Raw genomic sequence first — 25,674 nt, 5'->3', positions numbered from 1 at the left:
GCCTGTTGTACCAGCCCCAGGTGATAATTGAGGGTGATTGTAGAGCAACTGGTGGAATGAAGATTGGCAGGGGAAACCGAAGTACTCGGAGAAAAACTGTCCCAGCGCCACTTTGTCCACCACATATCCCACTTGACGAGACCCGGGATCGAACCCGAGCCGCCAAAGTGGGAAGCTAGCGACTAACCGCTTCAGCTATGGCACGGCCACTGTGTCGGGTGTTACTTCGAAACCAAATAAAGATGCACTAGACTGCATCAGTGACATCCATCTGTTTGGCCCGCTAAAAGAACACCTTGGCATAAGTTTCGCTGATCATGAGATTGAAACGGATGTGCGGAAGTGTCTGAGACGGCAGTCAAAAGACTTCTCTTCTGCGGGTTTCGACGCACCGGTAAAGCAATGGGACAAGTGTACCCATGTTGGCGGAGGATGTGTCGAGAAACGTTTCCTTCCATGTTCGAACATCACATGTTTACGCTTTATATCCATTTATGACCTATTTACTGACTGAGGATGTTTGAGAACAGGATGCCGAGGAGAATATGTGCCCAGAAGAGGGATGAGGTAACAGAAGGCTGGAGAAAACTACATAATGAGGAGCTTCATTACTTGTACTTTTCGTCAAGTATAACTAGAATGATCAAGGGAAGGAGGATAAGGTGGACAGAGCATGTAACATGAAAGGGGAAAGAAGGGGAATTCATATATGATTTTAGTGGGAAAATCAGAAACAAAGAGAGTTCTTGGAATATCAAGAAGTAGGTGGGCACATAATATTAAAAAGAATATTAGAGAGATAGAATGGGGTTTTATAAACTGGATTTATCTGGCTCGGGATAGGGACCAGTGGAGGTTTATTGTGAACACGGTAATGAACCTCCGGTTCCATAAAATGTTTGGAAATTCTTGAGTAGCTGCACAACTGGCGGCTTCTCAAGAAGAGCTCGGCTACATGGAATTACTTAGTAGTTATGACTATTCGCACCCTGTACACCGGCGGGACTTTTCGGAATCTTGCCAAGAATTTATATGTATCGTGGTGAAGAGCTGCTTTGCTATTAATATCAACTTCTGCAAAGGAGCCTGTGTCCGTAGCTATTGGCCTTTTCTGGAACGTTTTAAGGTTTTCTCATGGTTGCTAGGCAGTGCAGTGACTACAGCTAGGCTTAATGTTAGTGCTCGAGAGATGGGGTAACAGCAATGGGCGATGTCTCCCGATCCGATAATTCTGTAAACTTTAGATGACCAGAGATAGACCTGTACAATTAATGCTACGGTACAGGGAGCCCTGTGACACGTCTTATCATAGGAGTTCATTAATAATCTTCTCATTTCTAAAAGTAAAATGGATTCCTCATAACTTTGTCGTCTAATGTCCACGCTAATGATAAACTGCTATCTTGGATACGAATGGTTTTCGTATGAAGTGACAGAAGGTTGGAGAAAACTGCATAACGAGGAGCTTCATAACTTGTACTCTTCTCCGAGTATAAGCAGAATGATCAAGTCAAGGAGGATGAGGTGGGCAGGTCATGTAGAACGAATGGAGGAGACGAGTAATGAGTATAGGATATTGGTGGGAAAGCCAGAAGGAAAGAGACATCAGGGAAGACTAAGGCGTAGGTGGGTGGACAATATTAGAATGGATCTTAGAGAGATAGGATGGGATGTTATGGATTGGATAATCTGGCTCAGGATAGGGACCAGTGGAGGGCTCTTGTGAACACGGTAATGAGCCTTCGGGTTCCATAAAATGCCGCGCCCAAATCCGAGCCACATAACCAGAGTTTCGTAAATTGCCACACGCCCAAAATGGCAAAAGATGCCAGAAATACTCTATGCACAGTCTGTAGAATTGGTTACAGCAAGCCACGTTCTACTACAATCATTTTGCGATATTTCATGCAGCTGATGAAGCTATTGCTATTTCCCCAGAATAATTTAGTATAAATCCTATACTTATTAAATATTGCTGCAAGAATGTCGTAGCACTCCACTGGGTGATGTCGGGGTTGTTCACCATGTCGATACACCCGTTGTTGTTAACAAAAATATCACGTGATCGAGTGACTATAGACGTGGTTTGGATTGGTAATCGGATTTATTGAACTCTCAACTGACAGCCTGAAGACCCTCTCTCAACTGTGGGATAATGTTGGAAATTTTATTTAAGTTGTTGAAGTTGTATGTTTTCTTACTTTTAATATTTTTGGAGTATTTTGCGATGCTATAACTTCGATATGCGTTTAAATAATATTTAGAACCATTTAATTTGTTATTTCCTTAAGTATTTGGAACTAAATCCACGCACACGTCGCTGCGAGCCAACCTGCTCAAATAAGTTCGTGTCTGTGTACGTCTCTATTAGGAAACTTTTTTTTTATTGCTAGTGGGGTGGGACTAAGTCCTTTGTACTGCAGCCACTACTGGCCTATTGTACCAGCTCCAGATGATAGGTGAGGGTGATTGTGGAGCAATTGGTGGAATGAAGATTGGCAGGAGAAGCCGAAGTACTCGGAGGAAACCTGCACCAGCACCACTTTGTCCACTACAAATCCCACTTGACCAGACCCGGGATCGAACCCGGGCCTGCGCGGTGAGAAGTCAGCGACTAACCGCTTGAGCTATGGCGCGTAGGAAACTGGTTAGATCAGGTTGTGTTAATGCTATTCTCAAGTGCATAATGCTAGAAGAACTTTGAGCTCTCTTTTATATACTACTCAGGTTTGTTTAGAGATGTCTAACAGCTAGAAATTGGGTTTCTGGTCTGTCTTTTGATGTTATCCTCATGTATTTTCGATTTATTTAACAGCAGTCAGAGGACGGTTACCGACATATTAATTTACTGGCATATATTCTGCACTAACATAAAAAACTCCCTAGTTTTAGTCCGCAAGCGAACTATACCGACCGAGCGACCGCTGCTTGCCGGTGAAGTTAGTGCCAACTTTAGAGGATAGAGGGTGTCGCGTGGTCAACGTAATAAATCCCTAAAGCCTTTAATTTTGGTTTTATAGACCGGAGCCGCTACTTCCTTGAAATAGCTCCTCAATTACGTATCTTCACGAGGCTCTTTGAACCCCGTTCCAGACCCACTACTTCTCAGAAAATCTGGTAGCGCCGGGAATCGATCCCGGACCTCCGGATATGTAGCCAGGATATCTGACCACTAGACCACAGAGGCGGTCTAACATAACCAGGTCTATAACCGTAACTGTAAAATGATCGAATCCTTTGAATATCAGAATTGTATTGCGTAATTTAAGAACGCGTCTGTTGATGGATATTAGAATAATTATGCTAGAACATATTACGTTTTTGTGTATGTAAAGAAGTCCTGTATATTCGACAAATGATACCAACTTTACGTATAATATTAATGCAGTTCACAGTATTCTGTTAAAAGATCGAATATTGCCTGTATTTTACTGTTAATATTTTTAATCAATTTATTGTTTTTAATAAACATTGGCTCCGCAAAAATTGGAACAAGGAAAGGTTTCCAGTTACCATATTCCTGTGTGGGCAATGTTTGTGTGTGTATCTACGGGGTAAAGGTTAGCCTGCTTAACTAGTTGAGCGATGTTCATTCACGTTTGTACTGTGGCGTGCCGCCTGAAGGCACGCGTCCATTGTTGGACAACGGCTTGCTATAACACGTTTCCGATATAGTGCATACAGAGACGTCCATTGTCGGGCAACAGCTCAACAAGCATTGTCCCCGCAACAAGCAAAAGCTAGAGATAAAATCAACGTGTTACCTAAAAATTAAAACAAGTTCTCGAGACAAGGCAGACAACCATTATGGAAGCGAAACCCTTCAAGAAGTTGTCTTGTAGTCCGTCCGACTGTAGAAGGTAAGAGATCAAACGGACCACAGGACCGTCAGATCAGTCAAGACCAGAACGGAATTGAGATCAGAGGGAAACCAGCTCAGCCAAGAACGAGAACACGAAACGTGAGAGACGACGGACTAATCAGGTCGCGTCGTCCGGAAGACGTTATTTCGGAGTGATGTGAGTTGTGACTGTAAACGAGATATCCAATAGAACAGCTTCATCTAATCCGCAGCCCATTAATTATTTGTCACGGAACCCCGGACACGCGACAATATGAAATTTATGCCGCTGAAGACCAGCCCAAAGCCACACATCCCGTTTTCCTGGTATCAGTAGTAGCAACCTCGTGGATGTTCGAATTTGTGAAGTGGGAGCGAATGGCCACAGACACATGTTAATTATGTTTCTATTTTAAGTTACTCTTTTAAGTGTGTAAATTATACAACTTATACTGTGTGGCGCTACTGTTAATAACAAACGCTAATTAGTCTTAACATTAATCAAACTACTATAAATGAAGTGATTACAATATAAATTTGATACGACCTTATGTTTGAACCCGCCGTTTTAGCTAAACACTGCCGCGCTTGCAAAATGTTGAGTCAAGATTTGAAATCAGCATCAAAAGAATTTAATAAGTTATCTATATTTTATGTTGCCATAAATGTGTTGACCTATTTAGCATTGCGCCAGCACGAGGACCCATCTAGATTTCAATTGTTTTATATTGGAAATACTGTCTCCTTGAGTGATACCAATAGACTTTTTTATGCATACTGTCACGTGTTTAGGGGCAGTGACTAGTAATAACAGGTTCAAACTGGATGATTGGATTTATTGATCACTCCATTACAATCACTCGTGATCACAATAAATGACAACTTATGACTCGCTCCTTTCTGAGTGGACTACGACTGACTTCATTCTGATCAGAAGGGCCTCATACGCGTATATAGTGTATGAGTATCCACGGAAACGCTTGTTGATCTCAAAGCGACGTGTTGGTTTCCAAGAATCTATCTCCGTGGAAATAACTTTCCTTTGCGTATCCCAGAAAACAGGTTCTTTAACGAGTTGGTTTCCAAGAATCAGCATTTACAGAAACGTGTTTTCCCTAGCTATAGCTCTACAAGACACAATACTTCAAAATCTTAGTAGGTTGCAGTGCGTATAAGTAACCTACGAGTACTATGGGATTCGATTTCGTAGATATCACAACGGCACCGCAGTGCTCGCTTGTTTACCATTATCTGCAGTGATACGTCACCTTGCTCGAGTACCAGTTACGCAACCGACGCCGTCTGAGGGCAAACATAAGCTTTGTTCTATTGTCACGAGTCGCGTCGTAATGGTGTCGAGATTAAAACGAGCAAACAGATTTACCAGACTCCCCGGTAACAGAATTCGAATACTCGACTTCGCAGTAAACAACGCTGATGATAACTACGTACTACTGAAGTATGATCTGACTCATGTAATTCCTCAAGACTAAATTACGAAATTCAGATTGGGACTTTTCCATACAGGCAGGCCTTACTTATAAAGAGTGCGTCAACGAATCGGGCGATTTTAAAAACGTTATGAACAGTAAACTATTGCATTTATTTGGTCTTAATACATATGAATACAGAGTAAGCATAAAAGCGTTTGGCTTTTCTCAATTAACTCACTGAAAACATATGAATATTTCCAAGAAATAACACCATACTGTGACTTTGGAATTGTGAAGTGGTCTCTTAAATTTTTTGGGGGGTTTTGTGGCTGACCAATAGCGGAAATTTTACTTGATAACAAACCCCGACAAATGGAAATGACCTTCATCGCTCATCAGTAAGTTGTTAACGCCATCTTGGTTTTGATTAATTAACTGCAAAGAAGTCTGGCAGAAATCAACCCTGTTTTCATAGTCGTGTTCGTGTAGTGCACGAGTAATTTGAAGTTTATAGGGGTAGAAGTGGAGACCTTTGTGCAAATTCCGCCGAACGCTGGCTTCGGACAGCCCGAGTGATGCAGAGTGGCGACGCGCAGACCGGCGTGGGCTTCGTTCAATGGCTTCTTTCACCGCCGCTACATTCTCGGGTGTCCGTGTTGTTTTTACGTTACCACTTTTTTATTTAGTTCTTTAGTGTAGAACCAGTAGCCTCAAAGTCTTGAACCCAGGTCTTGATGGCATGGGCAGATGGAACAGCACGATTGCGATGAATACCAAACTCTCTTCGAAATTCACGCTGAGCAATCACGAAACTGTCACCATTTTGGTAAATTCTTTCACAGCAAAAGTACTTTGTGCTCCAGCTTACAGCTCCATTGAAACTAAAACGCTTTGAAGTAAGCTGCTGGGTGGCAGTAGTGCCATCCTCCCCACTCCAACCATTCTAGGAGAAAATACCGTCGCCAAATGGCCCGATTCATTGACACACCCTGTACACTTCTTCATTCGATTTAATCTAACAGTGGAAGATGGTTTATATACAACTCACATTGTTGGTGATATTTGGCCGTCAACACAACTATAAAAATAAACCACTCGAACTGTTCACATTGGTTTCTTTTGATAGGTGCTACATGTTTCTGTCCACGTTTCGGGCCATTTTCAGGTAGCCTCATCAAGTACGTCTCTTGTTATTGAACTGTTTTAATGTGGATCCATGTTAGTGCTATTGATGACATGCAGCCGTCAGGAAGTTGAAACAAATTTTCTAAGTTCAAAACTATCCAAAATTTAGAATTGTATAAAATTCTCTTGTCGTTGAATGGAAAATTCTATGTTCCTTTTGTGTTTATGTACCGCACTGTAGGTTGTCCTTCGCCAGAGGTTCGCTGTTATGCTATATATTATATATGTATAGAAGCTATTTAGTGCCAACTTTAGCAGAGAGTGTCGCGTGGTCAGCGCAACGAATCCCTCGGCCGTTAATCTCGGTTTTCTAGACCAGAGCCGCGATTTCCTTGATATATTTCGCTTAGTGGGGGGTGGAGTCCAACTGGGTCTACTCGGCACTGAGGCCACTGATTGGTCTATAGTAGCCTGCCCCGGGTGATGATGATGGAGAATTTGGTGGAATGAAGATTGGCAGGGGAAACCGAAGTACTCGGAGAAATCCCGCCCCAGCGTCACTTTGTTCACCACAAATCCCACTTGACCAGACCCCGGGATCGAACCCGGGCCGCCGCAGTGGGAAGCCAGCGACTAACCGCTTGAGCTATGGCGCGGCCTTTCCTTGACAATTATCCTCACGAGGCTGAGTGGAGCCCGTTCCAGACCCACTACTTCTCAGAAAATCTGGTAGCGCCGGGAATCTAGATTTGTAGCCAGGAACTCTGACCACTAGACCATAGGTACTAACTTCGCTGACAAGCGGCGGCCACTCGACCGGTATAGTTCGCTTCAGGACTCAAGTCACGGAGTTTAAGAAGCTATTTGCGGTAATGTTGTTAGTTTTTAGTTTGTTCTCACTTGTCTTCTTGGGCATGTCGCTGTGAATTTGTTATTAGCTTAGGGTGTACTGTCTATTCGTTCTGTGTGGGTGTTTATGTCGTATTGTGATGAGTAGCATTAATACGGATCCACATAGGACAGTTCAGAAACAAGAGACGTACTTGATGAGACTCTCCGAAGATGGACACAAATGTGGACCGAAACATGTGACAACTATCAAATAAAACCAATGTGTGCAGTTCGATTGGTTTATTTCTTTTTATTTTGGGTTGACGGCCAAATATCACCACTCATGATACACAACAAGATGCAGACAGCGAAGATAGAGTTCCCATACTAGAAGCAAAAGCTTATAGTTTTTCAGAGTGCCTAAATTGGCCTGAATACGTCACAGTATATCGAACTACATAATCAAATCTCTTTCTGTTTCTGTCTGCAGTTCAGGTTGCTCTGCCAACCACCTTATTGGCGCGGGGGGGGGCAATTTGAATTAACGGTCGCATGGATAACCTGCGGCTACTCCAGACTCCATAAGCTACATCACGATTTTCTTCAAGAGATGTAAACGTGATATTGAACCCAATTGTTTTTCCGTCACCATGTAAAGTAAAGCTACCAGGCCGTGAAGGCCCATAGGGTTGTGAGACGTTGAGGCTCCCACATTATCTAGACAATCGGCTCAAAGATGGCGGTAAGGTTGTCAGCCTTTGGGGCCGGCCTCGCTTTACTCCCCAGGAAAATGATTTAATTAATTCCTGGTACTCATTTTTGTTAGAGGCTTAGTCGACCCCAGGGCCGTAGTGCCGCCAGAAAGATAAGGTAAATTAAAAAAGAAACATTCAATGACCTCATCGGGACTTGAACCCGTGACTTTCCGGCTTGTAGCATAGTGCCCCCCCATGTCATTCTGTAGGGAAGGCACGCAGGCCGCACTGAAAATCTGGAAACGTTGATCTTAGAGAGAGTTGCAATTCTAGTCCTTTCTCTTTTACCTGCAGGCAGATATTCGTCGGTTTAGAATGTTTTTAATTTCAAGTCTCCTGTCTAAAAAGGGGATAAAATATACAGAAATATAGTTGTATGTGAAGAGCCCTGTCCTCTTGTATATAAAGCCGTATAACCCGCTGTAAACCGACCGACATTCGGAGGAACATGTTGCTTCCACTTTCAGGATTGAACAAACAAAGCATGAAGACATCATAAAGCAGGCAAGAAGCAAAGCCAGTTAACAGAACTCCTCAAATACCTCAAAAGCTTTGTAACTGTGTTTTTGTATGGATGTGATACTCGTTTCTCTCGCTGTAGGAGTAAAAAGAATTTTGATTGTGTTTCAAAACAGGGCGCTCAGGAGACTAACTGAGCGTGAGGGGAGAGGAACCAGCAGAAAGCTAGAGAAAAATGCATAATGAGGAGCTTCACACTTTCTACTCGTCATGAAATGCTATTGCAGCGCTAAAAGAAATCAGGAAGAAATATGCAGAGCCCATGGGAATATGTAAGATATGCATACGAAATTGTAGTTGAAACACGGTAATGAACCGCTGGGCGACGGTCAGCTTCTTTCTCTAGACTATGGAGTCAGTTATGGAAATACTTCTCTCATTCTAAGGGAAGAATAATGACTGAGAGTAACAAGAAAAATTTTTGGATCTGAAGAAATTAAAGGGAAAAAGTAAATTACAGTGTAAAGAAATTCACAATACGAGTACATCTGATCATCTGATATTATTGATGGTGTTGAATGAAGGAGTATGAGATGGGCGGAGCATGCAGCACGCCCAACTGGAAAGTTTCAAGGGAAGGCAATACTTGAGAGACCTATATAACGTACATTGGTGGGGTGAGGACAATATTAAGAAGGAATGTTAGAGAAGCTGGGTGTGAGGCTAAAAATCTACTGGTTTCAATCAGCTCGAAACAGGGTCCAATGGCTGGGTTTTGTGAGCACAGTAACGAACCTTCGAACTTCAGCCAGGAGAGAGAACACTGACATTCCACTAAGTTGGCTTGTTGGTGAGAGTAGTGGTAATTTCTTTGCAATAGTGACGTTGATAATGAAACCACGTAATCTGCCTGTCAGAAGCTTTAAGTTCAGTATTTGTACTCCCAGAGTCATGTGACAGAAGAACATGGTAACAAGTCCCACATTACCCGGGATCAAGGATAACTGTGCAACAATTTACCCTACCTGACCCGAACCCAAGAAGTGGCCTGCCACAATGAAACTGTCACACAGTGCTGAGATAGATTACTTGCAAACAAAACATTAGTTCCAGTCATCACCTTATTACAAGATTTTTATTATTATTGTCACGTGTATTAGTGACTATAGACTGAAGTTGCATTTGTAAATAGATTTATTGAATACTCCTAGAAAGTAACTACAAATAATTATAACAGACTCACTGGCTTGCACAACGAGGAGCTTCATAACTTGTACTCTTCTCCAAGTATAATTACTCGTAGAATGATAAAGTCAAGGAGGATGAGGTGGGCATGGTATCTAGCACGAATGGGAGAGATGAGGAATGAGTATAGGATATTGGTGGGAAAGGCAGAAGGAAAGAGACCACTGGGAAGACCAAGGCGTAGGTGGATGGACAATATTAAAATGGATCTTAGAGAAAGAGGATGGGATGGTATGGATTCGATTGATGTGGCTCAGGAGAGGGACCAGTGGAGGGCTCTTGTGAACACGGTAATGAACCTTCGGGTTCCATAAAATTCTGGGAATTTCTTGAGTAGCTGCAAAATTGGCGGCTCCTCCAGAAGGGCTCAGCTTCATGAGCGAGTAAGTATTAGCTTACACACACTAAAGATTACTGTAACTGCAGCGGACAAAAAAACCTTCAATCTCCACTTTCGCTAGTCGTTGCTTGGTAGCGGATCTTAGCTGGTTAACAATTCACAGCTGAGCACTAATTATTGAACTGCCTTCTGAATTCTCTTAGTCTGAGTCTTAGGTTACGACCGACGGTCAGTCGGCTAGTCTGTCTTGGAATAAACCACCCAACTGGGGATTACGACCAGATTTTTATTACTGTCAGACAGTTGCGGGTTTGCTGCTGTGGAGCGTTCTGTCTGACGAGAAGACGGGTCTGTCGTTTATAATTGCTGCTGGCCTCGTCAGCGCAGTCATTCTCGGGTTCGAGTCCTGTGGGACTCCCGATCATATTTTACTCTCTCGGATTCGATACTTCCCTTTCCGTCGCCTCATACGACTCACAGGCTACGGTGGTGGTATTTGACCCCGCCTCCACGCGGGATTGTATTCTCTTACGAAAAACAAATTGCTTATATAGTCTAGTGCATATCCACGGAAATAGCTGGTTGCTTGTCCGTATCCGTGGAAACCTTTGTTAAACCTTCGTTGACATGAGAACGCGTTTTAGCCAGCCGTTGGCTGGCAATGGACTTTCCTTCTGGTTCCACTATTCCGGCTTTCAGAGTCATGTCACATTATTATTAATGTAATTTTTATGTGAATAAACAGTTTTTCTCAACCATAAAACTTTTTTTTTTTTCCTCTAGAGTTCTCGATCGAAAGATTCTTCATCCTTGGGGTTTTTTCTTTGCATTCTGTCCCTGATCCCATCCTTCCATATCTGACTGGTCTGCCAAGTCTCCTTTCCCCTGTGAGTCCTGCAAACTGTCTAGCAATGCTGCAATCCTCCATTTGCATGACGTGGCCGTACCATCCGTACCATCTTCTGTGAGTGCAGTGCAAGCAGTGCATTAAATAATGTTTGCGTTTATTGCGAGCTCACACTAATGCACTTATGACGTCTACTTTTAAGGTTCATTACATTATAAATTATGTTTTTTATTATAAAATCCTGAATTGTGCGCCTTTCAATCTTCTACGCGTATGAGACTTCATTTTTGTAATCACATCCACATAACCCAAACCCATTTGGGCACACCCACAAAGAGTCAACAATTGCGTAATGTTGTAAAAGGGAAACAATGCTCAACAGCCATATACATCAAATTACGTAATTTACTCCAGTTCCCGAAACGAACAAAAACACAATAGGAACAAGGACCCGTTCAATGCCGAAAATAAGTTCGTTGCTTTCTCTGTCATGGTATTCGAGTGTAAGGAGTTGACGTGGTGAGAGGGCAGAGTTTCAATTACTCATGACAGTGCGGGTCTCGCAGTTGTCGTCACTGTTGCAGTGCAGTTGCTTGTGAAGAAGTAAGTGGACAGACAAGTTCTTGTGCTGCGGTAAGGCGGGAAAGTGCACAAACGTGCTCGCCGTAAATATTTGCTTTGTTTGAACTTTTGCAGAGATTTCCCTCGCAAAGAACAGATTTCAGTATACACAGTTTTCTATTTGTATATATATTTGCCAATCAACATATTTGACTTCATGTGCCTGCGGTTTTCGATTTATATACACGGGAGAAGATCAGGATTGTTGTTTAGTATGGCACTGTTGGCGCCACCTTCGCCTTCACACTCGTGATCAGTCTATGCGTTCCGAGGAACGCGTCTGGATTTACTAACTGTGGATCCCTAGAACAATTGTGTCGATTGCTTCCAATTATTGTAGTAATTGGAGGGCGGCTTGCTTTACATATCTGGAGAGTGGTGTAGGAAATCTGAACACAGGTTTGAAAGTGACCGATGAATGCATTAATTCTGATTCCGTCGTTTTAGGTCTTAAATATGAAAGCAAAAGACAGTACCTGAGAAAATGCGCAGACCAGCTTCAATTATCCTGCTTTTACTTATCTTGATAACTCTGGGCCGCCCCATAGCTTAAGCGGTTAGTCGCTGGCTTCCCACCGCGGCGGCCCGGGTTCGATCCTGGGTCTGGTCAAGTGGGATTTGTGGTGGACAAAGTGGCGCTGGGACAGGTTTTCTCCGAGTACTTCGGTTTCCCCTGCCAATCTTCATTCCACCAATTGCTCCACAATCACCCTCACCTATCATCTGGGGCTGGTACAATAGGCCAGAAGTGGCCGCAGTACAAGGGACTTAGTGCCACCCCACTAGCAATAAATAAAATATCTTGATAACCCGATCTACGTACATTTCGTGTGGGTGACTGAGTTCCGAAATGCTTTCAAAGAGGTCGCACTATACCAATCATAATTATCCAGACCAGCGACATCACAGATATCCAACTTCGATCTGTGTGGTCTGCTACAAAGTGCAATGTTTCACTGTGACTGCTTTGACGCTCCCCTTAAAGCAAACAAATTCTCAAATTGTTTCATGTGGGACATCACGTTGACCTTATTTCTGCCATTGAAGTAGGACACGGCAATTTCAGAAGGCAAGAAACAGTTGTTTGGTATCACACTGCCATGCACACAACTAGCGCTGCTGTTACAAGTAGCTGCTTCATTCACGCTGTTTCGGCCGAAACGTGGAGTTTTCTAAGTCATCTGATTCACATGGAGGCAGTGCAGTGGAATCGTTTCCAGCTGTGAGATGCGTGTATATTTTCGCTTTAATAGCACTCATTTCGTTATTTTTTGTTTCCAAGTGGCTTTTTTGTCNTTAATAGCACTCATTTCGTTATTTTTTGTTTCCAAGTGGCTTTTTTTTTTGTGTTCTGATCTTTTCAATTCTTTATTGAAACACTCCATACTCTCCCCTTCCGTTTCTCTCACCCCTGCACACCCTTAGCTAAGTTCGCGCTTTCTTTATTGTTTACTTGAGGTCCGATGCTGTCCGATTTTCTGCGTCACACATAAATGGCTCTAATCGGTTTTGGTCAGTGTTAACATAACAGGTATTTCCCCACTGTCCAATTTCCGGTAATCTTTTTAGTTACTATTTAACATCACTGCCAGTGCCGAGGCTATATAATGATGATGGTGGATGGTTAATGAATGCGGAACACTTGGTGGAAAATAGAAGTACTCGGAGAAAATACGCCCCAGTCCCACATTTTTGCCATAAGTCATTCATGACCTGACCTAGGATTTAATTTGGGCCGGTGCAGTATGAAGCCTGCGACAATCTCACAGCTCTTTCCCTTATGGTCTTAACTGCAATGATATTTACAAATGTAACCCTATATTTTGACAAGATAATTCTGTAAAAGAAAGTAAATTTATCCCTGTAAGAGGCCGTGAAAGCCCATAGAGTTGCGAGACATTGAGGGTCCAACATTATCTAGACAATCGGCTCAAAGATGGCGGTAAAGTTGTCAGCCTTACGCGCCGGCCGCGCTTTACTCACCAGGAAAATTATTTAATTAATTCCTGGTACTCATTTCTGTTAGAGGCTGAGTCGACCCCAGGGCCATAGTGTGGCTGGAAGGATTAGGTCAATTGAAAAAATTCAGTGACTTCATCGGGACTTGTAGCATAGCCCTTGAACCAACTACGCTACCGCGTGCCCGCACAGAAGTTATGAACGTCGTTTAGAGTGACGTGTATATATAGGACAGATTTGGGAAAGTGCAGGACAGACGGCACACGAACAGTAACCTCGATGTGCTAGGTGGAACCACAAATGACAGTGAGATGGCAGATCCACGCCTCAGTAATTCAAGTCTACAATGTCTAGTGTAGATATAGGACTGCCTAGCCCAGATGCCGTTGTAATAATACAAGAAGACTGGCCATTTAATTTAAGAAAACTTGATAAAAATCACATTTGTCAATGTTGCATTGTCTAATAATAACAGTTGCACATAATTTCAAAACCGTTTTTTGAACACGAGTCCTGCTGTACCATGAGAGATTGATGCTGTATTGAAATCTGCATACAAATGCGAGCAATATTAAATACCACACATCTGACTTAGGCGTATTTGTACCGTCTAATTGCAGCGTCCATCACTGTTCCTTTATTGGACACTACATGTTTCGACCTAACTGGTCATCTTCAGGTGTACAGGTTGTTCTGCTGCTCATTGTAATGCGGGTTTCTTTCCTCCTATTGTAGTTGCATTACAGTGAGCAGCAGAACAATTTGCATGAAGATGACCAGTTAGGCCGAAACATGTAGTGTCCAACATTGAAACAGTGAACGATGTTGCACATAGACGGCGCAGAAACTCCTAAGTCAGATTTATACAGTGCAACAGGATGCAACATTTAACCGTCGTTAGCCCTTACATTGGGCTCCACTTATAACTGCTCACTTAGTGTTCTGTGTGGCCCTTTGTTTGGCGCCACTAATAACTGTCTTCTTAGTTGCCCTTTTTTTACTCTCATGTGTCGATCGATGCCCGCCAGTTTCTGGGTCGGTCGCCTACCTTCACCGTAATGTCACCCCTTCTGCTGGGTGGTATCCACGGCTGTGTTGGTCTTGCCTGGCCCTCCACTTTTATCCGCCGCTTCCTGTTGCTGTCTGGTTCAGGGTAGGGTGTAGGATTACTCTGAAATTGAATTTGTGTGGGCGCCAGTGGACTTGGGTGCAATCCTCGAATTCGGAGCGGGGTAAACAATAAGGGGGACGCGGATAGGCGGGCGTTTGGGTTTTCGACTGCTCAGTTGGTAGGACAAGATTCTGTCTCAGAGCGACTTCTGGGCCTTGCTCACACAAGGAGATAGAGAACACTTGACACACACTTCACTCAACACTGTCGCTCTTTACTGCAGATGTGAACAAGAAGTACCTATTACAAGGCTGTAGCACTGTTGAATTTGTGTACCGGACTTGGCCAACACCGATTTAACGTCCGGGAAGTCCGAATGTCGCGATGTTACTCCTGTTACTCCCTAAGATGACTGACTCTTCCGGAGAGGTAGAAGTCTTGTCGGTTCCGGGAACGCCCGGTTTCCTCTCCTCTAAATTTTGATGATTGGCTGAACCTAAAATTTGGGTGTTACTCTCATTTGAATTCAGCCAATCCCTAACCAGATCCATGTTCATTTGGGCCTAAGTACAAGACGGTCCTTCTTACAGCTCTCAGATACATGAAGGTACACTGACGATCGCTCTTATTGCGAGTCGTATCTGTCAAGCCTCAAATTTTCAAAAACTCGTACCGCTGAAGTTAGGCATTGAAATTCCCAGAAAACTCAGCGGGATACTTCCTGTTCTGTTCTGGTTCTACAAGTTACAGGCAGCTTGCTTGTCCCTCAGAAAGACCAGATGCCGTCCTTGGCGCCTGCTGGTGTTTTGGCTAATTGTGTTTCATCTTTTGTTAACTGATAATACAGTTCGTTTACTTGTAGTACATGATAATTAAGAATGTAAATGAACAACATTGATGATGTTCCTGCATGGTGCGTTTACAGACAGGCATTCATTCCTAAACACGTAACTATCGTGTATTAAACCGTATGCTCCGTAATATGGGTCCAAATACTTTGACCCCCCCCCCAAAAATAAAATTAACTGAACGCGATTTATCCACGTAAACAAAAATTGACACGTCAGTCAGCGAAAGTTTTCCATAAACGAGTGAATGGAACTGTTATAATGACTCGATGACTCGAGTCACTGAATTCCCAGTGATCTTAACGCCTAGTCCGACAGATGAATTCACTGGAGTGAGGTAAAGTATGTAACTGACTGATAACAAGGAAATTATTAAACATCGGCGTCTAGGCGTAATTAAAATTGCCTGCAGTGATGTCCAGCTACACGGTAGGCTTCTGGCGCCTTGACCCTTGTGCTTGCAGTCGGTATATATCGTACTTCCTTCTTCGTAGCTTATTTAACAACACTTTCAGTATCGAGACTATATATATCGTCAGATGATGGGATGACTGAATTGAAAAGGATTTGGAAGGAAACGATCGCATCCTAATCGAGGTAATATCCTGGCATTTGTATGGGGGGATTAAGGAAAACCACGAAAACCCTAGTGAGTATACTGTTTTGATTTCTCATATTCCGCATTGTATTTCAGTATTCTAGTTTAGATTAGAATTCAGGAATGTAACTCTTAGATACATTTAACTTTTGAAACTACTAAGCTTGAAATGGAGTTTTATTTTAAAATTGAATAAAGCAACATATTTTGTCTGTTATCAACCTCTTGGTTTTATCGGTGATGGACTGTCACTTATGCAATAAGATGACTCGATTATTTGAAAAACATCTCTAATCTTGCTCATCTATAATCTAAACCTAAAACACGGACGAAATATCAATTCTGATATAAAGTGTTTCCATGATAATCGTTACATATATTGATGCTGAAATTGGCTTTAATTTGAATCACGAGGCTTTATACGACAGATTGATGACAGAGATGTCTAAGAATCTCGTTTGTTGAAGACAATTTGTATGATGTCATTCATCGTATCCTCATTGACAGTCAGAGGTTCTCTTATTGATTGTCATCTCTGAAACTCATCCTGCTACTGAGACACGTTCACACTGTTACTCGAAGCCTCTATATAGCAGTGACAGTCTGAGTGAGTGCCATCAGATCATGTTTGAGCTGGAATATCTAAAAAAAAAACAAACTAATAAGCCATGTAATCCACGGTTTCTTTGAATATCATTCGTGAGACAGCTTCTAAAGTATCAGTAGATGAAGTACAAATTCCTTTGAACTATTTTTTTTTATGAAATGAATACGGTGTAAATTTCAGTTTGATAGAAACAAAATATTATGAAACATTCTGGTTGGGATATTCCATGTAATGCGACCTCCCACGAGACCTACGCATAAGTTGGAAGATACTATTAAATTGCTATTGAGAGAATCATAGGCTATTTAACATTGTTTCAACAGTATAGGGTTCATATCGCCGAATGAAATAGGAAGATAATCATAATTTTCGAGTAGGCGTGACAGTGGATGTAGAGTCGTGAGGATATATTCAGGCACTTATTTTTTGGAGATTTTTCTACGAGATTGACGGTAACAAGATCGAGGTTCGAACCAGGTACTCCACGAATTCAAATCAGGCGAGTTATGGCTAAACCAACCTGCATTAGACGTAGATCTGGAGGTGCGAAATTAACTGAACACACTCACGGGAGGATTCTTTTGTGCAGATGGTGATGAACCTTGAATTTCCATAAAACCAATATGTTTCTTGGCTACTTCGTTAAATACAAACTTACTGACAAAGATCACGTTACCTAGACGTTACATTTTATTACATTGTTACACTATATTATTTTTAGAGGTTATGATGAGTAACGATCCTGAATGCACAGACACATACATCAGTGTGTACTTAATATTCCTGTCCACAGTTCGCACAGTATATAAGTAGATATATACAATTATAACTCCCATTTACCAGGATGTGAGGAATATCGCATTTCCAGGGGCGTAAGGCGCGCAGTATTTTAAGAAACAGTTAACAAAAATGTTTCTCCATTATTTATTTTTGTTTCTCAAATCATGCTTAATATTTTTGTATTAATAATAATAGAACTATTTTTTACTTATAAGTTAACCACAGTTTTAATATTTACGTGCCCAGTTTTCATTGTTACTGCCCTGTATAGGCAGCACAGCAATTTTTTAAGAAACTTCGCGTCTCATGCGCAAGGGAACAAGGTACTTTAGAACGAAAGGTTTATCCCACTGTTATAACATTCGGGAAGAATCATGTTGAAAAATATNTATTTATTTTTGTTTCTCAAATCATGCTTAATATTTTTGTATTAATTATAACGGAAATATTTATTACTTATAAGTTAACCACAGTTTTAATATTTACGTGCCCCGTTTTCATTGTTACTGCCATGTATAGGCAGCACAGCAATTTTTTAAGAAACTCCACGTCTCATGCGCAAGGGAACAAGGTACTTTAGAACGAAAGGTTTATCCCACTGTTATAACATTCGGGAAGAATCATGTTGAAAAATATATGCCCCAGTAATCAGGAGTGTTATAAAGAATGGCACATAGGCAGAGCGAATCAAAATTACCCATCTGTTGCATCAGGTTTTTCTAAAGACATAAATGAAAGATAAATTGGGTACAAACATCACACCACCAAGGCGTATAATGAAAATTGACGTAAATCTCAACGTATTCTCAATCTAGGCAATATATTGAAGTTGAGGGACATTTTCAGTCTCCAGTCGTTTTATCCTCAAGAAAGAGCTACCAGTAACAGCAGAATAGGACGTTGAGTAGGTTGAACATTCAATGCTACATGAGTGTGAAATTTGGTCTCTCTAAGTACATAAAAGGAAACCTGTCCTCTCTAAGTACACAACAGGAAACTTCATAATTTACGATCGATCACGTACGACTCAGAGGACGATTAAACCAAGAAGGATGAGAATGGCGGGACATTTATGTGAAAATTTAGAACTGAATGAAAAAATTTTGGTCGGGGAAGTCTGAAGGAAAGAGGGTACTTGTTAGATACAGACATAGATGAAAAGATTATATTAAAATAAATATAGTATAGGATTAAATTAATCTTGAAGTTTTTTTTGTCTGATATTCCAGAATTTACCTTCCAAAATCTCCTTTATCAGGAAAGCAGAATAGTAACCATGGCCACTAGAGATCAGCCCACAGCGGGGAGAGGAAAACTGTTCTACTTCCTTTTGTGGACATGTCCAGCTCTGGCAGTGCTCTGCAGTTGCTTAGTGATTGCGATAATTCTCCTGCGGAGCCAATGCAGTGCGTGTGATAATCCGACCAGGGTCGTCTCTCACTCGCCGAAAGTGACGACTCACTCCGACAGTAAGATGGAGACCGCTCGCGCGGAGGCATTAAGGCCGTGGGAGGCAGATCACCGCTTGCCGTTAGACACAGATCCAGTACATTACGACATATTTCTTCATCCTGACCTCAATAATTTCACGTTCAGTGGCAAAGTTGTAATTCAGATTAATGTCAAGAATCCGAGGTCATTTCTGTTGGTGAATACTAAATATCTGGATATTTTCGACACGCGATTGACGAAGCTAATTCCCGCTGAAAGTGAACGAGAGACTAACAGTACTACAAAGAAGTTCGGTGAGGAGCGAGAAATTAAAATTGAGAATGCTTTTGAGTACAAACCTAACGAGTTCTGGGTAGTGTTGGTGAAAAATAACACGGAACTTCAACCTGGATTCTACAACCTTCACCTACAGTTCAGAGGCAACTTAAGTGGGAAAATTGTTGGCTTCTATAGCAGTACCTATACTGACCCGAAGACGCAACAGAAAAGGTTCGTATAACATAATTTAAGGCGATGGAGCGTAGTTTTCTGCAACAGTAATAAAGTCTTGCATTGTAGTACGTTATGTAAGAAATGTTAACGCTTGTAACCTGCAACATGTAATAGTTCTTATCTAATCGCATGCATAAATGGCCATATCCGTGTAGCATAAGCAGAATTGTTTGGAATGGATAACTGAATTCTTATAACCGCTGTAATAAGTGAATGCTCATTTTTGCTCAGCTGTTGTTTGTTACTTTATTTAACGAAGCTGTGTCAAGTGTGAGGATTACGTAATATCGACGAGAAATGACAGTTTAATTACGGGCATTGAGTTGCGATGGCTATGCTATGGTGCGTCTCCAGAGCGAGAAAAGCATCTGTTAACATTTTAGGATTTTCTGTGTTTACTTATCTGTGTGAGATTAAATAAGAATGTGCGAGACGTGTGTATGCTAATTTGCGTCCTGAAGATGGAGACAGCATGTACCTTCGAAACGTCGGTAGCACTACCTATATCCACACGATGAAGAAACTCAACAGCAGAATCACTATCAGCAATGAGGAACTGTGAAAACCTAAAGTCATCAGTAGGATCCCCATGTAAATGCAGGACTATCCGACCGTCCGTCCATGCATCTATCTACATCTATCTATCTATTCCTGTTACTCCCACTTGGAGCACACTCATTTCTTAAACGCTTCGTTTCATTTCAGTTTCTTGATATCAGTCAGTAGGTAGGACTCCTTGGATGGGGCATCAGCCCGTCGCAAGGACGCTACCTAACACAAACACAGAATAAACACAGACATCCATGCCTCGTGCTGGATTCGAAACCACGGTTCCAATGTTCGAGCGAGGGGAAATATATCATGCCTTATAGCGCGAGGCCATTGTGATCGGCAGAACCATGTACTCGTACACTTAGTAATAATTTCAAGGTCGATATTACAGCAGCAGAAAATAATATACTTTAGCTGTCGTATTTGGATGCCATATGGAAACAAAGCCCACCACAGAGGCCGCGCGGTCTGAGACAAGAACCGTCTTCGCACGCTCGAACACTGGGATCATGGGTTCGAATCCCGCTCGAGGCATGGATGTCTCTGTACGTTTATTCTGTGTTTGTGTTGTTCTGTGTGCAGGCAGCGACCTTGTGACGGGCTTATCCCCCGTCCAAGGATTCCTACCGACTGTGCATAGATTGAGAAACTGCAAAAGCGGCCAAGGCCCACAAGGGCTGTAGAGCTATAAATGGACATACGAAAATGAAAAGTTCTGGGAAGAACTAATCGCCTATTATCCTTAATAACACATGGACCGCATAGGAAATGCGCGTTCAACAATGCTTGTACTTATTAATGCATGTGTGTTCGTTGCCGCGGTAATTTTATTGTCGAGCCGTTGCTTAACAACGATAGGGGGATAAGCATATAGACACTGATGGGAGTGCTCCACTGAGATGGGCTCAGATGCCACGATATGCATACTAAGTTTCATGCAGACTGTTTCAGCCATTCAAGTTCAAAAGTTAATAGGAGGGAATATAGTCACAAAGCCAGCATGGAGATCACGTAAGCCCACTTTCACTTCTTCAAAATGAGGAAAGTGGGCTAATAAACCGATGATGAAGAAGAGTCGAACTGAAGTTATGGGCAATTTCTAAGTGTCACGTAAATCTTTGTCATTCTGCTTATGAAACAACTTAAATGGAAGGGAATATAGTCTGTTCGGCCCAGGAGACGATAGAAACTGTGCTTTTTTATTCTTATACGCATCCCTGTTATAAAGTCAATTTCTGTCCGTCTGTACGACCGACGCAGGGAGCAGAATCTACCCGCGACTGACAGTGGCAATACGTTTGTATCTAAGAAGTAAGGAGGTTGTTATATTGGGGAGTAACCCTTTTGTTTAGGCCGCGCCATAGCTCAAGCGGTTAGTTGCTGGCTTCCCACCGCGGCGGCCCGGGGTCGATCCCCGGGTCTGGGCAAGTGGGATTTGTGGTGGACAAAGTGGCGCTGGGGCGGGTTTTTTCCGAGTACTTCGGTTTCCCCTGCCAATCTTCATTCCACCAATTGCTCCACAATCACCCTCACCTATCATCTGGGGCTGGTACAATAGGCCAGAAGTTGCCGCAGTACAAGGGACTTAGTCCCACCCCACAGCAATAAAAAATACTTTTTGTTTAAAACATGAAACTTTCAACATAAAAGGTGCAAAAATTTGCTAAAATGGTACTACGCAGTATAAAAAGGAAATTCTTAAAGTGTGAACTCTTAAATAAGAATAAAACGTAAAGATTTCAGGTTCTCACAGTCGTGGTTATGAAGAGATGTGCTCTGAAATAAAATTGGCTTCACGGCATTACATCCCAGAAGGTAAAGAGAAAGCTATCCCTGTAAGAGGCCTTGGAGGCCCATAGGGTCATGAGACGTCGTGGCTACCATACTTTCTAGACTGTCGGCTCACAGATGGCGGTGAGGTCAGCCTTACGCGCCACCCGCCTTTAACCCCCATGAAGATTACTGGTACTCATTTCTGTTAGAGGCTGAATTTCTTTCAGTGGGCAATCAGTAAATACAACTGACATTGCAATAAGAATTACTCATTTACCAACAGGGATAGTTGTCATACAACAAGATGAAAAGTCACAGCTATGACACCAGAAAAAATACTAAAGATTTTGGTTGATGTTACAGAACAGCCAATACAGCAGCCAGGAAACAGCAAAAAATGTAAGAAATCTTATTCAGGGAAAAAAGAGCTAATACCATGAAAACTGAAATTGTTATTGAGGAGTATGGAAAAAAAATTTGCCAGTGTCAGGAAAAAAGAATTATATAATGAAAGAAAAAAGTTGATAAAGAAAATATAAATTTATCTAGAGAGTTAAATTTTAAAATATTTATATTAATTATTGATTTTATGAGAAGATTATTTGAAAGCTTTCGATAATATCTTAAACCAAATTGATGAAGAAACCGATAGTTTAGATGATACTGGAACAATTGGTAGAGCACATGCTTTTGCAAAGATTTTAAAGAAAACGTATAAGATAGGTTCCCGACCTGTACCGCACATTAGCTACCAAACATCTGATAGCAACAAATCACAACGACTGAACCGTAACAATCCTCTAACCCACTCATTCTCTCTTCACTAGTTGGCCTTGTTATAACATCTCGGCACGGACTGCACTGAAAATACTGTTTCTCTGTTGTTGTTTACGGGTCAGTAACTGACATTGTCGGCCGGTCACGGTAGCCGTGCGGTCTAAGGCATGTACGGTAAAAGCAGACTGTGTGGGGATAGCTGTGTATATCCCCACACAGTCTGCTTTTACCGGTTCTCACGGTATCTTCGCTTGCAGAATTCTTATATTTTTTCTTCTACCCTGAAGATGGAGGCGATACGTTCCTCCGAAACGTCGGTTAACACCACATATACACGGTGCCAAATCCCAGAAGACTGCTTTCTTCAAAATCGTCATAGTTGAGATCTAGTTGAACGCACATGAATTTTCTTGTGTAGTGTTTGCCAACTCTAAATACAGCAATACCTCGCATAGACCGGGTAATCTGTTCCCCCAATATCCCGGACTGTTTGAAACCGGACTAATCGAGGAACTAATTACATATAAAAATTGATAATTGGTCTCCCCAAAAATATCTCCATTTTTCAATAAATAAAATGTGATTAACAAATTCAAATGTCTTCATTAGAAATAATTAAAAAAAATAATGTTTTTCGCAATTCAACTTTTATTCTCTAAAAGTTGCAATATTGATGTCTGCACATTTTTCTTCTTTGGCCTTTTCTCTTCATACATTTCTTTGTAGCAACGAATTGCAGTGTTTTTCGTTCGGCGCATTGTAAGGCTATGATCAGTATTGGGATCAACTTCCATAATATGCTCTGACAAGGTTTCAACCATTCCAATAACTTTTCATTGTTGTTCAGCTGTTAATTCTCGTGCAGGCACTTCAACACAATCGTCGTTGTCTGAGTTGTCCTCCCGTTCTTAACAAGCCCGTTGTTCATCTGTGTTAATAAGTGTTTCATTATGTAGTTAATTAGTGTTCGCTTTAATGCACTCAATTACGCTGACGGAATCTAACTCATTGAAACCAAGTTGCTGTCCAATTTCCACTGTTATTAGTGACTTCAGCAAAATGAGTTTCAAAACCAATGAAATCATTTGCACAATGTGGCATGATATGTTTCCATACTGCCCTCATATTGCTTGCCGTTAATTCATGCCATGCTTCGCCTATATTGTCGATAACGTTTCTGATGTAGCTCTTCCCAAATTCCGTTAAAGTAGTGCTCTCCCCACCTCCTCCAACGATAGCTGTCAGAGCTCAAGAACGAACGACCCGAGCATAGGTACATACATATACAACGGGGAACCCCAGAAAAAAACTGAAATATGTATCGTATCGCATAACTTTAAAACCGCACAAAAAGTTGACTTCACTGTATAAAAGGAAAACCCCGATCATTCATGTATTAAAAATAATGTTGTGTACTAATTTTTTAGAATTTATTTTTATTTTTCCTCAATTAAAATTTAGTTTGTTTTCAAATTTTCAAACCGGCCTATAGTGAATCCGGACTGATCGAAGCCGGACTATGTGAGGTGTTGCTGTACAACAACCCCCTCAAAGATCTTTTACACAGACAGTATGAAAACTTATCTCAAAGAATATGTTGTGAGGGTGTAGATTGCATTCAGCAGACTCAGGATTAGGGTCCAGTGGCTGGCTGTTGTGAACGCTGTAATTAATCACTCATTTCGCAAACGCACTGGGAAATAACTGACCAGCTGACTGACTACCAGTTTGTCATGTAGGGCTATGCTTCGTGACCACTGAGTTAGCTTGTTAGGGTATCCGGTCTCTTGGGCGAGATTCGAAGCAGGAACTTCCGGAATACGAAGCAAAAATACTAATCATTATACTTCAGCGTCTGACACGCTTGATGGGTGTTGATTGAAAGTCAACAAGGGGGACACGCATCTCGTGGTTAGTCCAGTCTTTTCAACGCAAGTTTTCTGCCTGAATCTTTCGCGTAAATTATGAATTAGTAATTGTCTAAGCTACTTTAATTAAGCATCCCAAGTTAAAGCCTTCGATACACGCCATTCTCTTGAAAGTTTCGGAGCATTTGCACAGATAATACAGATTTTTCTAGCCTGTGAAGGTTCCTTTCTAAAGGAATTTAGGTCTGGCACTAAAAAAAGACCAAGCCAAAGATCATTGCACTGTATCTGGTTGACGACTTTCTAGGTCAGTGAAAACGAGAAGGAAGGAGGGGAAAGGCACGTCATATTCTCCGCCTTCCCCTTCTTCTGACGAGTGTATGACCATAATCTAATCCCACAGAAGAATTAAAAAGTTCACAGATAACACAAAGAGCCCTTTTTTACAGTGTAATATAATGAAATTATCTGCTGTAAAACTGCTTAAAGATTTGTTGAAATTACACTCATTAACATATAGAAATACGCAGAAATTGGTATAATTGTCTGTCACTACTTGTTTCTACACATTTTGTTTGTGCATTCAGAACCGTTTCATAGCACTGGCATGACTGCTGCCTGTTTTCGTGTTGCTTTCCTACTGTGTACATATTGAGTGAAACCCTTTCAATTCAGATATCTGAAACATTATTAAATACTTAGATATTCTTCTTTCGCATTCGTATTACGAGTATTTGCTAAACAACACGTTCTAATCTACTTCAAATATCCTGTACGGAAACTCATGGCAGTAGATATTTCTCAGCATTAAGCCACCTAACTATTTTACTATTGCTAGTGGGGTGGGACTAAGTCCCTTGTACTGCAGCCACTTCTGGCCTATTGTACCAGCACCAGATGATAGGTGAGGGTGATTGTGGAGCAATTGGTGGAATGAAGATTGGCAGGAAAACCTAAGTACTCGGAGAAAACCTGCCCCAGCGCCACTTTGTCCACCACAAATCCAACTTGACCAGAAACGTGATTGAACTCGGGACGCAGTGGTGGGAAGCCAGCGATTAACCCCTTGAGCTATGGCGCGGCCCTAAGTCACCTAACTAACTGGCTAACTAACTAACTACATGGAGCAGAGTCATTCTTGAGAAGCTGACAGTCACTCAGCTTCTCAAGAATTTCCCAATATTTAAGGAACCTGTAGGTTAATTACCGTGTTCACAAGTACCTGCCACTTGTCCCATCCTGAACCAGAATAATTCAATTCTTTATTGGGATCCATCGTAACGCAACAACGAAACGGTCTAGGTCAGCAACACCTTAGCTACATGTTTCGGCTTTTAAAGGTATTATCAGGCAAATACAT

General features: G+C 41.8%; 1 protein-coding gene across 4 annotated transcripts in view; it reads left to right on the top strand.

Moving 5' to 3' along the window:
- Positions 1–11,441: 11,441 nt before the first annotated feature.
- LOC111872790 (glutamyl aminopeptidase) overlaps positions 11,442–25,674 on the top strand; it is a 70,865-nt gene continuing 56,632 nt past the window's right edge. Inside the window, exons 1-2 of one of the 4 annotated variants that reach the window (XM_023866962.2) lie at positions 11,442–11,509; positions 18,659–19,341. In XM_023866962.2, coding sequence (XP_023722730.1) covers positions 18,677–19,341 — 665 coding nt within the window. In that variant the 5' untranslated portion in view covers positions 11,442–11,509; positions 18,659–18,676. Of the gene's footprint in view, positions 11,510–18,629; positions 19,342–25,674 lie in introns of those variants that run through there. The other 3 variants (XM_023866963.2, XM_023866965.2, XM_033754838.1) reach the window with 3 other exon arrangements.

This window comes from Cryptotermes secundus, unplaced genomic scaffold (assembly GCF_002891405.2).
Source record: "Cryptotermes secundus unplaced genomic scaffold, Csec_1.0 scaffold79, whole genome shotgun sequence".
Classification (NCBI taxonomy): Eukaryota; Metazoa; Arthropoda; class Insecta; order Blattodea; family Kalotermitidae; genus Cryptotermes; species Cryptotermes secundus.
The sequence above is the reverse complement of the archived record's forward strand: the minus strand, read 5'-3'. Positions and strand labels throughout refer to the sequence as shown.